The sequence below is a fragment of the Tachypleus tridentatus genome, chromosome 2, assembly GCF_004210375.1.
Source record: "Tachypleus tridentatus isolate NWPU-2018 chromosome 2, ASM421037v1, whole genome shotgun sequence".
Classification (NCBI taxonomy): domain Eukaryota; kingdom Metazoa; phylum Arthropoda; class Merostomata; order Xiphosura; family Limulidae; genus Tachypleus; species Tachypleus tridentatus.
In genome coordinates this window covers 104,875,302-104,892,689 of record NC_134826.1, presented here as the reverse complement: position 1 = coordinate 104,892,689, position 17,388 = coordinate 104,875,302, and the positions used below count along the sequence as shown (strand labels likewise).

Here is a 17,388-nt window from a genome sequence, read left to right as displayed (position 1 = left end):
CAATAGTTTGAGTGCAGTGCTTCTCCATACTGGGTATGTGGGGGAATTCATAGTTACGTCATCAGTGCTTTTCAGCCAATCAGCGCTCGTGTAGATGAGTATTTCTCGTTTTCTAAGCTGCATAAAAACACTAATGCGATCGTTCACAAGATGGAAAAAAAGAGACCTCGTTCACCAGATTATCTTGTTTCTGGCAAATTTAAAAGAACTAAAACTGTGACTCAATAATTTAGGAAAGAGTATAGTACAAAATATCCGGTCATTGCATCAAACGTCTGTGACAGTCATGCGTTTTGTACAGTTTGTCACATCGATTTTTCTGTGGCGCGTGGCGGGATAAACGATTGTTCCAGACAGACAAAATCAGCATCTCACCAACAAAAGGCTGAGGCAAAGACAAAAACAATGCAGATAATGGCATTTATGAGTAAGAATTCAGAATATGAAACCATAAATGCAGAAGTGATGTTCACGCAATTCGTCATTGCTCAAAATTTACACCTAGCTGTAGCCAATCATGCAGGACATCTATTCAGAAAAATGTTCCCAGACTCTGATATAGCGAAAAAATATGGCTGTGCTAGAACCAAAACTACAGCCATTGTACAAAGGATGGGTTGTGAAGATGACAAAATGATATCAAGGATACTTACTAACAGTGTATACAGTTTAGCCACAGATTGATCCACAGACATGGATGACTCAAAACTGTATCCAGTGGTTGTACGATATCTTGACCTTTTGCTTGGAAGAATTGTTTGCTCTCTTTTAACAATGGTGGAATGGAAAGAAGCTTCAACGGAAGAGAATATTTTCAAGCTTTTGGACCACAAACTGACAAAGAGGAAAATTCCATTGGAAAACTGTCATAGTTTTTCTTCAAACAGTGCCTCAGTTATGTCTGGTATATGTAAAGGTGTGATGGGACATATCTCAAGATGACAGTCTAGCATTTACTTCATGGGCTGTGCCTGTCACCTCATGAATATTGCTGCCCAGAAAGCTTCCAAAGAACTGCCCTGCCCAGTTTCTGATATATTGATAGATATCTACTATTTTCTGGACAAAAGTGCTAGCAGAAAACAACATTTCAAAGACTTTCAAGGATTGTCTGACAAAGAAACAAGAAAAATTCTACAACTTGTTAACACAAGATGGCTATCACTTGGGGTGTTCCTCAACAGAATATTGGACATATGGAAGCCATTGAAGAAGTATTTTCACTCTGAAAAGGAAAAATTAGATTCAAAAGGATCTAAATGTGCAGCTCAGTCAGGCAGCAAGACTTTAACAGCAGGATATCCTCTAGCCATACAGGGACACAGTCAAGACACCCTCTCAGCCACACAGGGACACAGTCAAGACACCCTCCCAACCACACAGGGACACAAGACAACAGGCTCCAAAAGCAGACAAAGAAACATCTGATATAACTTAATATATGTTTAAGCAGTCTGACCTTGAACTAAAGAAGAGACAATCAATGAAAAAAGAGAAGAAAAGGAAAGCTAGCAAGGAAGTAACCAAGGAAAGTTATGCACAGAGCAAGTTAGATAAGTTAACAGTTTTCTGGACAAGAAAATGAACTTGTTATTTTGTCTTTTTCTTCAGTCTGCAATTCCTCTATTTCAGCAAGCCAATTTGATATTGCAAAGAGAAGAACCTTGCATACACATTATGCATAGAACTGATTACAAAAGTTAAAAATATACTTGTCAGATACTTCAAGCCAGAATATCTTGAAGGCAACATCACTGAACTTGACTACAACAATGAATCCTTACACAAATCTGATGAGGCAGTTTCTGTTGGAAATGCTGCCAAGGAATACATTGTTAAATATGAAAAGGACCTGGACCTGATCAGCTTCTACATCAGTGTCAAGAAATACTATATTGCAGCTTCAAATTATATGATGAAACATTTCTCTCTAAATGATGAACTTTTGATTTACGCAGAGATTGCTGATCCAAAACTGAAAGTCAGCAAAGATTTCTCTTCTCTACGCTTCTTCACAGACAGGTATCCTGTCTTTGTCAATACACATAAGCACAACACTATTGACAAGTTGGAAGGGCAATATTTGAACTATTAAATTGATACTTTCTCAGAAACTGTCCTTCAGTTGAATGTTGACAAGTTTTGGGTTCAGCTGTCTACAGTTATGGATAGAAATGGCAACCAGAAGTATGACATTCTGTGTAGGGCTATGCTTGGAATTCTTACAATCTTCCATTCTAATGGTGGCAGTGAAAGTATATTTAGTTCAGTGACTAAAAACAAAAGCAAGTTCAGACCAAACTTGAGCACCTCAGTTTTGAGCAGTATTATAACTCACGAGATATGTGTGCAGTCAAATGGACAATATTGTTATAACTTCCAACCATCCAGAGACGTTCTCATGTAAGTAAAGGCTGCAACAGCTGCAAAACTATTACAATAAGTGTCATAAACATGATATAAACTAGTCCTTACACAAAGGCTTTTTCTGCTTACTGTTTGTGCATGTTCAATGTTGTTTTATTAGTATGTTTGTTACTCTGAACTAAATAAGACATAATTTCAAAATAATTTTTTAAAATTTATTTATTAAATTCACACAACACAGTCATAAATGCTCAATCTTTAACAGTAATAAATAATAATAGTTATATTAATAATATAATAATAAACAGCTTAGAGACATTAGTCAGGCCTAGTAGCTGCAAATGATAAAGGGCCCTGCCTACAATCATTATGCTCAGTCATTTGAAATAGTTGGCATCACTGTAATTTTCTTTTCTGTCAAAAAGTTTAGAAAAAAATACATTTACACTTTAGATTTTTGTTTTCAAAACCAGTGTTTCTCCTTTGCAGTTTCCTCAGGGTTAATATATACAACTGTTTGATATTAGAATAGTAATTAGAATATAAAACTTCTTATAATTGTTTCATTATTGTTCTAATATAGGATTATTATAATACTAACATATATATAACTATTTTATAAGATTTGAAAACAGACAGAACTACAATGTTTTATCATTAACTAAAAACAGTACACAGATAGGGAAAAAAAGCTGTCAATAACCAATAATACATGGAAAGGATACAAAGTTTATAGTGTTAAAAACAAATTGCAAGAGTATGTAATACTTCAGTGTGCAAGTGTTAAATTGTGAAATTACTATTGTCAAGTGTGTTAGTATGATGTGTTGTTTTTTGAATGAAAGTTTAGTTATATTTACCACCCATGGTCTGTCTCTGTTCATTTTTGGAATTTTTTCATTGAAGAATTTAGCTTCCTTATTTTTACTCTTTAAAATCTATAGTTGCAAGATGGAAACTTTGAATGGGTTTTCTGTTTTTGGGATACTACTTTTGTATAGGAAGTTGGAGAGGTTTTGTGTTGGTCATTCACATATGACACACTGATATATTTTGAGATGTCCATCTGCAAAGGTCTTCTAGTTTCTCTTACTTGTGTGTGTTTATTCACATATTACAAATGATTTGCCAAAGGTTCACACAGGCTTGCTCAGTTGCTTTAGAACCAAATTTACACAATTATTTATTCTTCTCTATTCTGTTATTACAATGCAATCTGAAATTATTACATTTTAAAAGTTGCCACCATTCATTCATTATAGCTGAACTTACAAATACAGTCTAGATATATTTGACTATATCTTTCACTGACTTTGTCTTAATCGGACTAACTTGAGAATCAAATTTTCACAATTAATTATTCTTCTCTAAACCTGACTGAGGCTTAGAATTTTCTACAAACTACAAGATGCTATGGTGTAACAATACTCACTTAAAGCACGGAGAAAAATTTAGAAGATTTGAGTAATATGACATCATTTCCCAACAAATGAACTACAGAACAAGTGATTCATAAATACTTATGCAAGCAAACTTATCACGAGTACCATTTCATGCTGAAGTTAATGCTTGTGCTGTATAACTATCTAAATTATAACTGTTATATTAAATGAAACAGTTATGAATATTTAATAACAGGCCCCTCTTCAAGAAATATATTTACAGTATTTTTTTCATTATAGACAGAGATTGTTTTCATTTCATGCACAGTGTCATATGGTCTGCATCAACATTTGCAGTTCCCTTGTTGGTCTCTCTCTGCATTAAGTCTCATCAATAAATAGTTACAAATTCTTGGTAAGACCTACATAAAGTTCTTTCACATAATTATACAAATATGTTTATCAATTAGCAGTTTTGTTAATAATTATCTTCTTTTTGTCCTGTTAGAATCACCTGTTGAAAAATCCAACCAGCCGGCAGTGTTTCCCATTAAGAAAAGTCTCAACATCAGTACAGTACCTATTGTGACAGTGAGGAGCCATCAATCTCCAACACAGGTCCAAGGAAGTGATAATATTAATAGTGATCATCAAAATAAAAACCATCAAGCACTTGAAACCAGTAGTCAAGTGCTATGGGGGCATGGCCAACCAAGTTTGAAAGGATCTTCAAGTCAGAGTACAGCAGGTGACCGTTTTGATCGAGGAGGAAGCAAAATTGGTGCTGTTTCTCGGAAATCTTTTTTAGGCCCAACACAGTCAGGTTTGTTTTTATTCAAGAGATGAGCAGTTAAGTTGTTTTTGGTAAAAGTTTGAGTAGTTTAGGCAAACAGTTTTGTGTTTTATTTTTGAAATTTCTAATTATTTATTTCTAGTTGCTCAAGAATATTTTGTTAAGCTGATGGAACAACAGCACTTGCTTCAGCAGCAACAAACCCAGGCTCTTCTTGCAGCCCAGCGACAATTAAATGCTCCAACAGCCTTTTGTATGGGTTCTTCTGCATCTACTACTTTAAATAATAACTTGGTTAGACCTGGAAGTGTTGGTCTTGGTCATAATCTTAACATTATGTTGCTTCGTAATTTTGTCCTGAACAACATGAACATCCATAATGTTCGAGGTATGTAGATTATTCCCTGGGGTAGTACACTTTGTGAAAACAGTGTGGTGGTTGTAAATTATTCTATGAAATAATTTACTGACTTTCATGGAAATAACTCAAGATCAGTGTGAAAAAAAGCTAGTATAAATTTTGATATAATTTAATATTTTGAAATATACTTTGCAAGTTTGAAAGAAAAACATATATGGAAACACCATCATGTTACAGTAACTGAAATTTATAGAAATTGGTGTCCATGTAACTTGATTATAGTAGGAAAATATCAGGAAATTAATATTAAAGGAGTATCATTGTGGTATAAAAATGACAAAAATAACTAATAATAAATGCATCATTATACTACAGTAACAGATGTTTAGATATTGGCATTACTGAAACATACTTATGGTTCAAAGGCATCACAAAGTTATTACCTCTCACTACTAACAATGCAAAGTGTACATGTCATGATGTTTTACACAGCCACATTCAAAATTTAATTAAACAACTTTATTATCACATTTTACAAATAAATGTGTCATTGAAATGTATCTTATAAATCAAATTTTAATATACAAGTTTTAAGTTTGTGATTGATAAGAAAATCTTTTTAATCCTTTGTCTTCCCTAATAAAAGAATTGACTTTTTTTTTGATAGATTGTTCAGGCAGGGTATTCATGATGAAACTTTGTAGAATGGATGGCAACTGCCTTTTGTGGAGACACAAGTGTAGAGGACAATGTTTCGAAAGTCTTCCACCTTTCATCTTTGAACCTAAAGATGAAAGGTGGAAGACTTTTGAAATGTTGTTCTCTTCACTTGTCTCCACAACAGGCAGTTGACATCCATTGCAAAGTTTCATCAGTTGTGACATTTGTTCACTAGATATTCTCTCTTCTCTAACTTAATTACCATCCATTTGAAAAATATGAAATTTAATGTGGATTACTCATTGTTAGATAAATATTATTAAGACAAAGCAAAGTTTTTATAGCCTTCAATCTTGTTTGTTTAGTGTCATAAACTAGAATATCAGATTCATTTGCCATGCCCACTTGTTACATCCCATTTTTTGCAATTGCCAATAAGTTGCTGATTTTTTTAATACTGTATTGTTTATAATCAATAGAAAACTGTTGTTTTAATGTATTATATTACATGTTCTTCTGCACAGAGTATTGTCTATATAATTTTCAGTTTGAATGTTTATCTTGCTATGTTTAGACCAACAGGATCTTATGCCATTGTTAGAAAGTAAAATATATTTTAATGATTATAGAACATTATTTGCTTGTTTTTTATGTGATTATTTATTTATGTTAAAAGTAATTAAAATGTAAAAATTAGAAAATGTATTAGGTAATATGATAAAAATGTAATCAAAATTCTTCACTAGCAGCTTATGCATTACATCTTCAATATGTTAATGTGAGATACAGTAGGACCTTGACATTAAAGGCATCCAAGTGCCCTCTATAGCAAGGTTACCTTAATATCAAAGTTAGGTCATGCAATGCTGGATTCCATATTGTTTGGTGTATGCACATTGCCTCAACATACAGTCAGAGCATTATCAACATGGTTTTGAGGTTTGGATTAGTTGTGCTATTTTTTTCCTTATCATTGGTCATAATGTTTCAAAGTTCAGAATTTGAACTGCTAAACATTTAAAATTTATTTTCTGTGTTTATTTTACTGTCAATAACTGCAGTAGAAATTCCCTGAAAATAAAGCAACAAATCACTAGTTCTGTCATTAGGCTGTCACATGACACCGTAGTACAATACTCTTAAGGGAAACATAGCACATGCAGATTATTAAGCTGTTATGATTTTGCTGTGAGAACATAATGTGGAATTTATCAGCTTATGTATTCCACAATGTTATGAAAGAAAATTCCCCAGCATAAAAAGATTGCACTTTCAATGTGTGAAAACATTTATTATGGTATATAGCTTGGAGCTAATCCATTAAACGTCACATTCGTCATTCTTCTGTGGGATGTTTGGAATTTAGTGGTTTACTGTACAGGCATACAGATATAACTTCCCACTTTGTATAATGCCCAACTAGACAGAGACTGTAGACACTGTCCTTAATCTAGAATAACAAGTTGTTCATTATTGTAAGATTTACTTTGGTTACAAATAATAGAAAAAGAAAGAGACTGAAAAGGTCTGCCCTCAGTAGCACAATGCCTGTTGTTATTATTAAGGTTCAACTGTACATGTTCTCTGAGTGACTTACAACTTGTATGGCAGAATAATTAGCTGTTCATGAAAAGGAAATAAAATGATAAAATTAAGTATTAACAGGTATATACTATCACAAGCTTTAAGTTCTTAAGGATAAACAATTGTTGTTTCATGCTACAATGTGCATTCATTCTAGGAAGAAAAAACAGTAATTTAGATTTTAGTTACAAGGTTGGTGAAATTGGCTGAATGCATGTGGAGTTGGGATAGAGAAAATATAAAGTTTTACTGAAAAAAACCCTTGATTTATTTAGGAGGTTTTAGATATTCAAATAAAATTTGACAATTTAAGGTGAATAATAATAATTTCAATCTTAACATGGAAATCAGTTTGCTTTCAATGTAGTTATTGCTCTGACTCCATATTTTCATGGTCAATTTTGTTTATACACTTCTTTCAAAATTTTGTTTTTTTTAAATCTACAAAAGACTTGTAATGTTTACTGATAGCTTGCCAAATTTTGTGAAGATACATAAAACATGTTAGAAGTTACAGTACAGAAATTGTTGGTTATTTTAGAGTCACAATGTCACTCAAATCAACTGAACCTCTAGTGAGAGGATGAATGCAAACATCATTATGGTACAGAAACACTGACATTTAGAATTTGGTATCAGTGGAAACATGATTATGGTACAAAACTTCCTGAAATTAGTATCAATGGAAATATCATTATACAAAGACATTTAAATTATTTGATATTTGTGTATTGCAAGATTATAATTAACTTCTTCCTTTGAAATGGTGTTTCTTTGTTACACAGACTGTAAACAGTATACTTCACTTACCATCTTTGTAATTTTCTCAGGTCCAATGTCTTCCTTGAACTACCTTGCTTACTTCCTGATTCTCCAGCAGCAGCAAGGGCTAGACATCCGACAAGTACATGCCCTGGCTCAAGGTTGGGGTATCCATCCATTGGCATTTCAACAACTTCAATTACTAATGAGTCAAAATCAAGCACCAGTTGTCAGTAGTGCTCCAAACTTCAACCCTTTGTCTGCTGTCACTGGAGTTGGAGGTGGGTATCACTAGCATATTTTTCCTATACCGTTAGAAGGGTTATGTCTTGTTAGGTCTCTTGTATCTTACTCTTTACCATATAACAAAAGGGTGGTGTCTTGTCACATGTATAAAAACTACTACTCTGCCATGTGAAGAAGAGCAATAACTTATTAAATCTCTTAAAACCTAACTAACCTTATCAGAAACAGTATCTAAGAACTAGCCCCTAACTTTTGCAGAAAGCAGGACAGGATTAAAGGCAACTGATGCCCAAAGCACAACCCAACAAAAGTGCCCCCCTCGGCCCCTCCATTGCTTAACTGACAAGACATTAAGACTCATAAAATGCTGAAAGTCAAATAAAAGTTTGCAAATTTATAACCCTTCTTCAGTTTTCTTCCAGGTCAGACCCCACAACCATATTAAATTGAAACTTTTTTATTTATCTAACAGATTGGGCATGGATCAAAATGAAACAATGACTGAGGCCTTTTATTTAGAAATGATGAAGGAAATCACTTCTTTGATTAATGATAATTAAAAAGAATTATATTTACTTCATATTTGTTTTCACTCTGAGTTTACAATTCTCACTTTGAAAAATTTACTCAAAACCCTTTTATTAAAAAAATTCTCACTTTAAACTTAAAACCCTGTGAGCAGATTATTTACTTATACCTTAATGTTTATTTAAATTTTTTAAAAAATGTCTTTTAGATATTTTAATTGCAAAGCCTTTGATCAAGTCCTCAAAACAAATTGGCATAATAAATCTGCTTCTATACTTACAGAGACAAGGCATTCAGCCTGTCTTGTTGTTCTGTTAGAACTTTTAATATGCTTGAGTTGAGAAGATGAATGCTCAGCTTTGCAATTTGTAACCATTAATGTTAAAAATAAATGAATTGCAATGTATACGTTTGGAAATGCACACTCAATTCTGTCTTCTGAAATTATTTTACAAAGTTCACCATGACTAAATCTAGTTTTTACAGTTTTTGTTGCACTGAACTTATGGTGCACATATGAGTGAAACTACTGAAGCTCGGCAGAGAGATTAGTGTCCAAGTCCTCTGGGTAAGTGTCAGTTAGCTTTTGGGAACACTGAGAGTACCTTTCAGTTTCAGCAGATGAAATGACATCATTTGACACATCACTTAGGAAAGAAAATCTGTTTGCTATTTCTTTGTACACCTCTCCTCTTGTTCTCATCTGGGTTTCTAGTTTGTCAACAACTGTGCAGATGGTAGTGGTACGAAATTTATCTCGGGCATTCAGATCTAATTCTTGTGCATCTCCAGCATTGATAACCTTCTTTCTGGCACGTTTGTGAGTTTGAGCTGCATTGTAATCAACATCTGGTAGTACTTCCTTTACAACTACTTCAAATCTTTCAAATTCATCCCTTAAAGTGCGCAGTTGGTCAGCTAATGACCCGTACAGGTCTGCACGTTTTTAAGTTCACATCCTCATTTTGCAGAACTTGACTTTCTTTATGAAATCTTTGCAAAATCTCATCCCACATGATCAACATGAAACAAATTCTAGCTCTTGCATCTTATTTGCAATATTGTCTGCTCTCTTCTAGTGTCTCCTTTTTGTGACTGGTTTTCAACTAGACATTCTAAAGCTTCCAAAATGTTAAAGAAATACCTCAGAATTTCTGTTGTTGCCATAGCATGTGTATCCCATCTAGTATCAGAGAGGGATTTTAACACACTTTCATTTCTAAGACAAGCTTTAAGAATTTTCCACAGGCTGGTTGAGGCTGAAAAAATGTAAAGAGCAAATGCATTATAGAGAAAAAATTAACTGCCACTTGACAGCAGTCAACAGCACTTTAGCCTACCAGATTTAGTGAATGGGCTGCATTCAAAATACAACACTTAACTGATCTATGTGATAGATCTGACAGGCTAAAGTAACCAGAATTTACTTCATCAACAATGAACGTGTGGACCTTCTGAACCATTAGTTTAATGAGTTCTTCACAGGTGGTTTTAGACAAGTAAGAAGGATTTCCTTTTCCAGAATTTCCCTATTTCAAAATGTGCTGTTTTAAAAATGGATCAGACTGACTTATGAGCTCAAACAGCCCTAAAAATTTTCCATTCTGCAGTGAACCAAATTTTTTATCTATTCAGAAAAAAGCCAGGCTATGTTCAGCTAAAATACAAATAACAACTGTTACAGGGCCCAAGGCTTGTTCCCAGAGGTTGCACAATTGTTTATTTTGTTTTACCAACTCTGGTTACAAACATGAACCTTGTTTGTTAATTAAGTATGTTATCATAGAGTCTCATTGAGTGGTGCTTCTTTCATGATGATCAAGTACAATGGTATTTCGTCAGTCACTGAACCCTTCTCTTTTTACAAAACGTGAGGAAAATTTAGGGGTAAAAAGTTTACAAACAAAGCAGTAAATTTTACCCTGTTAATGATGAATCCAATAAACATTCTCTCTTGTATTGCTCACCATTGGCTTTTGCCCCATAGAAAAGGTTTTGCGATCAGTATCTCGTTGGTTTGCCACTATTGAAAGTCTGGCAAGATTTGCCAACTGGCTGACTGTGGTGTCGACAGTCAGTGGGTCCACAAGCAATCAAATAAGCCACAACCCTGGATCTTTTGCTTTAGTTTCTTCATCTTTTGTAGACTGAAGCATTTTACCATATTCTGGTAGATTTTTATTTTCAGCAATTATTTAAATTTCAGACTGTCTTGTAGAGAAACTTGCATAAACATTAACACTAGAGATATCTGTAGAATTTACAGGCAAAGTGAGACTTGTTCCAGTTGAGCCAGCCTGTGACACCTCAACGTCATCATAATGTTCTGACCTTAAAGTGGACAAAGTGTTACTTGTAGGTGTGAAGCTTGGTTCAAAATAATTTTGTCAGAGTCAGATGCAGTACAAGTTACTTGTGATGGTGGAGATGGCTTTTGATTTTGAAGATCATTTTGTGTAAGTTGAGTGAAAAATTAGTAAACTTTCCAGGCTTAGCCACTAAATCCAAAGCCTTTTGTTGGTTCTTGTTTTGCTGGTTTTCTCTTGTGCACCACTTAATTGAGCACTTTTCATCTTGCAGTCTGAAAAATACAAAAACAAAAATAAAAAAAACGACAAAAGAATGTGGATCATATATAGTTATAATGATTAGGAAGACACTGAAATTCATAAAGAAAAATGTTGATAAGGCAGTCAAACATACTAAACTCTAGGTCTACATTCAGACAAAGACTGTGAAAAAGTTATCTTACCTAGGTCCATCAGCACATAAACATTAATTCATAAATATGTGTTTTGATTTGCTGCATTCTGATTGGTTGAAAACCATTCAAGACCAGTCTTGAATTGATTCGAAACTGGCTTCAATCCATTTTAGGAGAATTAGTTTTCAGTCATTGCAAATGTTTCATTGAGGTTGTTGCTATAGTAGCTTTATGCAAGAAGCAATATCAATTGTAATATGCAAATCTACTGTGAGCCAAAAAGTATTCCAAAACAATCTGTGATCAACAACACATACTGTACTGATACACATACATAACATATACTCAATTTTAAGCTGTAATGTACATTGAATTGCTAAATACTGGGTTAGGTCTACGTTAGAGTATCTTAATCTTAATCAAATATCTGAAGAATGAGTTATAACCTCAACTTTGAGCTCAGTTTTGACCTGGGGGCTTTGAATGAACCAACAAACCGTATATAAACAATATATGCATATATTTGAAACTTTATCTACATTTCTGGATGCAAAGGCAAATTCAAATCGACGGCCTTAAATTGGGAATAGTCCACTTCATTATTCTGGGTTAGAGTAGCATTTCTACTTACACTAAACGATTTACAGTATTTAGGCCTAACATCATTGCCAGATAACAACACTAACGTTAGGCCTAATGCTATTGCATTAAGTCTAGTACTCAGTACTCACCTTGCTCACATGAACTTGTTCAGTTTATGCACTTTTTCAAACAAATCTAAATTCATTTTGTTGATTTGTTGGTTCTTTACAGTACCTTTGTATGACCACATGCTACAGTACTGTACTACTACTAGCAGTATAGTGTATACATAACAACATTAAGAATTATGTTGTCATACATGTTAAAGTCTTATGCAGTTTGATCTCAAAGATCAGAGTATTGCCTTTAAACTGTTCCAGTCAGTCAGTTTGTTTATATTATTACATAATCACAAGGGAATACATACATGCCAAAATACTCTTATAGGTTACGTATCTGTGAATGGTGGAATTCCTTTCTAAATTTTTTCTTGGTATGATAAATTTCAAAACATGTACTCACATATGAAGTTTTTTTGTACAAGTTGTTTGAAGCCAAGAAAGTTGTTTCCCAGAAAAGCTTCAGTGAGAAACACAGTTATAAAAATATTACAAAACACACATGAATAATTCAAAACTAATGCAAATAAAACTAAAACAAATGAGACAATAACCCAAATATAACGTACAAAAACAGAAGCCGAAAAAAAACATAAAACTAACCACATCTCTGTACACATCTCTCACCATTTCACTTGACTTGTGTTTCTGTGGTATTATATTCTTATATTTTTGTAGATGTAACTGAATATTGCAGTAAAATGTAAAAGAAACTGTTCCACTGCCTATAATTTCTTATAAATAGCCACAACAGAAGGAATTATTGAGAAAAATATTTAATCTTTAAGGTCAAATGTCATAACATGATCATCTTTTACCTGAAGTTTGATTAACATTTTGTACTGCTCTTTACAATAGTCTTTAGCAAATCAATGACTTCTTACTTCAGATACATAGCTTAGTAGTTTCTTGAAACTTTAGTCATTCACTGAGCCAAAGACAACATTTTTTTTTAACAGTGCAGAGTAAAGTCGAACACAGCAGATAAAGACAGTTCCAAAAAAATCGATTGAAGTTGAAAGTGGCAGTGTATGGGTTATGGACATGGTAATTAGGGGAAAAACTCTGTGGTGTCTCCCTTTCCTTGGTGCTCTAAGCATGTTCTTATTTTGCTGAATGGTTAATCCAGGGCTGGCATAAAGGATGAACATTGCCAAGTTTTAGAGAATTACTCCCCTCCCATGTCGAAAATGGCAATATTTTGTACCTTTTTTTACATCTAGTTTCATATATCATTAGATCTGCTTGTTTTACTACTAGCATTATGTATGCTTGTAACAGTAGATATGCTTATTTTGCCTCTAGCTTTACAAAATACATTTTCATTCATGGAGTTTTTATTCTATATTACTTATTTCTTAAACTGAGGTGCATTTTCACACACTCTATTTTTTTTCTGCATTACTTCATCCATAGTGTCATACTAACTCCAGGAAATACAGATGTGCTTATTTATCATCATATTGCTGTTTCTTGTTTCTAACTTCTATTTCATTGATGTCTTCTAGTGATATAAATATATATTCTGTATGATTGAATTCTTATAGGAAGTTTTGGTAACATGTCTGGTACAGGGAGAAAACATCTTATGCCAGTACAGAGTGTTGCGAATCGACAGTCACCTGTCAATTTATCAAAATGGTTTAGAAGTGATGTACTGAAGCAGCAGATGCCAGAAATGCCACCAGTTCCTCACCAGAGAGCATACTTGGTTGAAGAGTTAGAACGACAGCAGCAAGCTGCATCTGTTCATCATTAATTTCTCAATAATTTAACCAGAGAAAGAACCATTAACTTTGTATGTTTACTTAGGACCTTAAGAAATAATAATATTTAAGGTTGTCATGCCTGTACTTTTTTCTTGAATTTTTCCATGTTATGGTTTATTACTAACACCAGGAAACAGAAATGTTGTGTAAATTTATCTCAATTTTGTTTGTAATTTGGTCACACTGAGCACCAGATAATACAAAATTTCTGTGTGGATTTTTTACACTCATTACTTTTACCTTCACAACTAATGTGTCATACTAACACAAGGAAATAAAAATACTCTCTGTGGATCTATTATCTACATTATTTATATTTTATCAGCCTGTCGTATATTAAAATTGGAAAATGAAATGGATCTGTGTGAATCTATTATCTAAATTACTTTTATTTTCTCAATTTAAGTGCCATACAAATGCTGTGAAGTACATGTGTGAATCTGTTATCTAAATTACTTTTATTTCCTAAACTTCAATGTTATCCTGATGCTATAAGGTACATGTTTTGGGTGAATCTTCTATTAGTCACTTTACACTTTTTAATTTTCCCAATCTAAATGTCATCCTAAAGCTATGAACCAAACATTCTGTGTGAATCTATTATCTATATTAACTTTTATTTTCTCAACTTAAATGTCATTGTAATGCTAAAAAGTAACTGTTTTGTGTGTATCTGTTATATTAGTTACTTTTATTGTCTTAGTGTAAATGTCATATAGACAACAAGAAATAACTATTTTGTGTTAACCTATTGCTGAGGTTACAGATTTTATTCAATTTAAGTGTCTGTCACACAAACATCAAGAAATACAAACTTGATGTGTGAACCTGTTATATAGATCACTTTTACTTTCTCATTCTAAGTATTATCCTAATATCATGAACTGAATGTTCTTTGATTATTTGTTTTCTCATAATGCTGTGAAGTACATGTTCTGTATGAATCTTATCTGAATTACTTTTCTTTGTTTACATATCATATTGACATTACAAAACAAGCTTTGTATATATGTTGTTTCATTTTTACAATAACCTATAAATAAGCAGCTGAATAAGTCTCTTAGATTTATAATTTTAAATCTTAGGTGCATGTTCCATCTGGTGTCACAAATTGCACAGTAAATTTATGTCTTCTGAAGTAACATTTCTGTTACAGAGTAGTAAGGCATTTGTGATAACACAAATTAAAGGATTGTTTCCTTGTTTTTATTTTCTGATATTGTTATGAGCTGCTTCTACATGCAAGTTAAGGTAGTTTTGCTACAATGTACATCAGTTAAACTTTAAAATTTTAATAATTGTAGTGCAATTTGTATAGTTGTTCTAGTGTTACTTTTGTTGTGTATTCAGGTACTGAACCTAAAATCTGTGATACAAATCTGTTCCTTGTTTGCATGGTCTGTTATCTGTAGTGATTGATGTACACTAAATACTCTGCAGAAATAGAAATTGGAGTCACATTTCCATATCTGGTTACATAGTTTTAATTTCGTGGCCATCATGCATTATACAAAAAAAAAAAAAAAATCTAAAGTTAGTCAAATGGCAGGAAGGAGAGATTATAAAATGTGTTAATTAGAAAGATTATTTTTATGAAATAATGTATATTAAGCTTGTGCTATGTTGAAGTAAGCATTTTTTTAGTTTAATGTCTTGTAAATATTGAGTTTTAGCTACTTTGAATCTGTTTTCTTGTTTAACATAAACCATCAGTATTCGTTCTGGCATTTTTGCTAGTGAAACTTACTGTTGGTGTTTAAACACTGTACGTATATTTTGAAGAGGTACTTTTCAATTTCTTATAAATAATACAGGAAAGTGTGTGCTACACAGAATAAAATTATAAACATTATTTTTAATTGTAGGTCCACAAAATGATATGCTGTAAACTAGGGAACAATTTCATAATCTTTTTCCTTCCATTAAAAAAAAAAAAAAATGATTATGTTTCTGAGAGGTTAGTATATTACATGAGTGTATATATAGATATATATTATGGTGTAAAAGTGTAAATTTTTATGTATACTTCCCAATTCGTACAAGAACAGTTTGGTATTGACAAACAATAGTAATGATTACTAAACAAACAGTAGTAAATTGTGTTTATATTTCAGGTCTAGTTTATGGAACAGAAGGATTATCTTGTCAACTGATCTTCTTAAGTAGGTTTAACATACATGTACAACTTTGTAGAAACAAATCTCTGTTAGAAGTATTTTAAATGCAAGAAGTACAAGGTTAGCAGTTTTCTTTTTGATTTGTATTACATCATTTTTAGTGAACCATCTGGAATATTTTCATGTGAAACATTTACAAGATGGCATTTCCTTGTAAAAAGCATTTGGGGATAATCTCTTAAAGCCATAATGTGTGAGTAAATGATCAAGTGTTATTTATTAGTCTTTAACTATAATTTCTTAAAGGTTGTTAAATATCATCTTCTTTTCTCATGTAAAAAATTGTGCTCTTATTTTGTGAAGTAATTACATTTAATATCACATTATTTACAAGGTACAGAATGTGGGTGATGATTTTTGTAAGGCATGTATTTTACAAACCATATTGTGTGAACTGTTTTTGGAAGGAATAATTTACTTGATGTAAAAATGCTTTTTTCTCCCAAAAATATCTTACTTGTTACAGCACATTTCTACTGGGCAGTTAAGTAGTTTAAAATCACATGTAATACAAAACTGTTGTATCATTTGATTATGTGCTTGGTGTTTTTTCTGTGCCTTCTGTCAAGTAAGAACAATTTTAGCAACCTTGTGTGTGTGTGATACCATAAATTTTTTTGTCTGTACATTTCATTGTATAGCAAGATCATCCTGGTGATGTCTTGCCTTGGGAATAGTATTGTTTTTTTTGTGTGTGTGTGTGGTTTAATAAACATCACTATGTCAGCATTATTTAGGCTATGGTTAACTGTTTTATTATAACCCCAAGATTATATTGTTTTTATCTAACCATTTAAAAGTCTTTTTTTTGTCAATTTTCAACCAGAGTTTATTTTTGTATGTAGTGCTGAAGCTTTAGTTTTTTAATAATTAAGAGAGTAAGTTAAAATTATAGTGAGCTTACTCTTTGGAAAGTCATGACACCTGATTCTAATGCTTTAAAATTGACCATAATCAAACTCTTAACTGTTTCTTATTTACAACTTGAAAGTTGTTCATTGCCACAGAAAAATTATATATTGTCCAAAGATAATATGCAATGTTTGACAAACTCAGATTTTTTAAAAGTGTACTTTTCTACAAGTAGACAGACAACCAGCTAAGGCTGGCATCTTGAGGTGGATTCCTGTACATGATGAGGGGACCTCCCAAAGAAGGTTTTGTACTTTCATCCACCCACGTGTTTGCCACGCGTGAGAACCTGCGAGAGGATCCTGGTGGTTGAGAGAACAAACCCCAACATGTCACTTTGGCCTTGAATTCGTGCACACAGGCAGCCTTAGGTGGCTTCTCCAGTGTCAGTTAGCTGGTCCTCTTGGGCTAGGATCAACTGAGTACCAGCATGGGATGTTCT

At 32.9% G+C, this 17,388-nt stretch overlaps 1 protein-coding gene across 15 annotated transcripts in view; it reads left to right on the top strand.

Moving 5' to 3' along the window:
• The window catches only part of LOC143244753 (uncharacterized), a 145,687-nt gene extending 128,921 nt beyond the window's left edge, over window positions 1-16,766 (top strand). For 12 of the 15 annotated variants that reach the window (XM_076489989.1, XM_076489987.1, XM_076489988.1 and 9 more), the window contains 4 exons: window positions 4,258-4,572; window positions 4,685-4,930; window positions 7,978-8,190; window positions 13,636-16,766. In XM_076489989.1, coding sequence (XP_076346104.1) covers window positions 4,258-4,572; window positions 4,685-4,930; window positions 7,978-8,190; window positions 13,636-13,847 — 986 coding nt within the window. In that variant the 3' untranslated portion in view covers window positions 13,848-16,766. The remainder of the gene's footprint in view (window positions 1-4,257; window positions 4,573-4,684; window positions 4,931-7,977; window positions 8,191-13,635) is intronic. The other 3 variants (XM_076489990.1, XM_076489997.1, XM_076489996.1) reach the window with 3 other exon arrangements.
• Window positions 16,767-17,388: the final 622 nt, after the last annotated feature.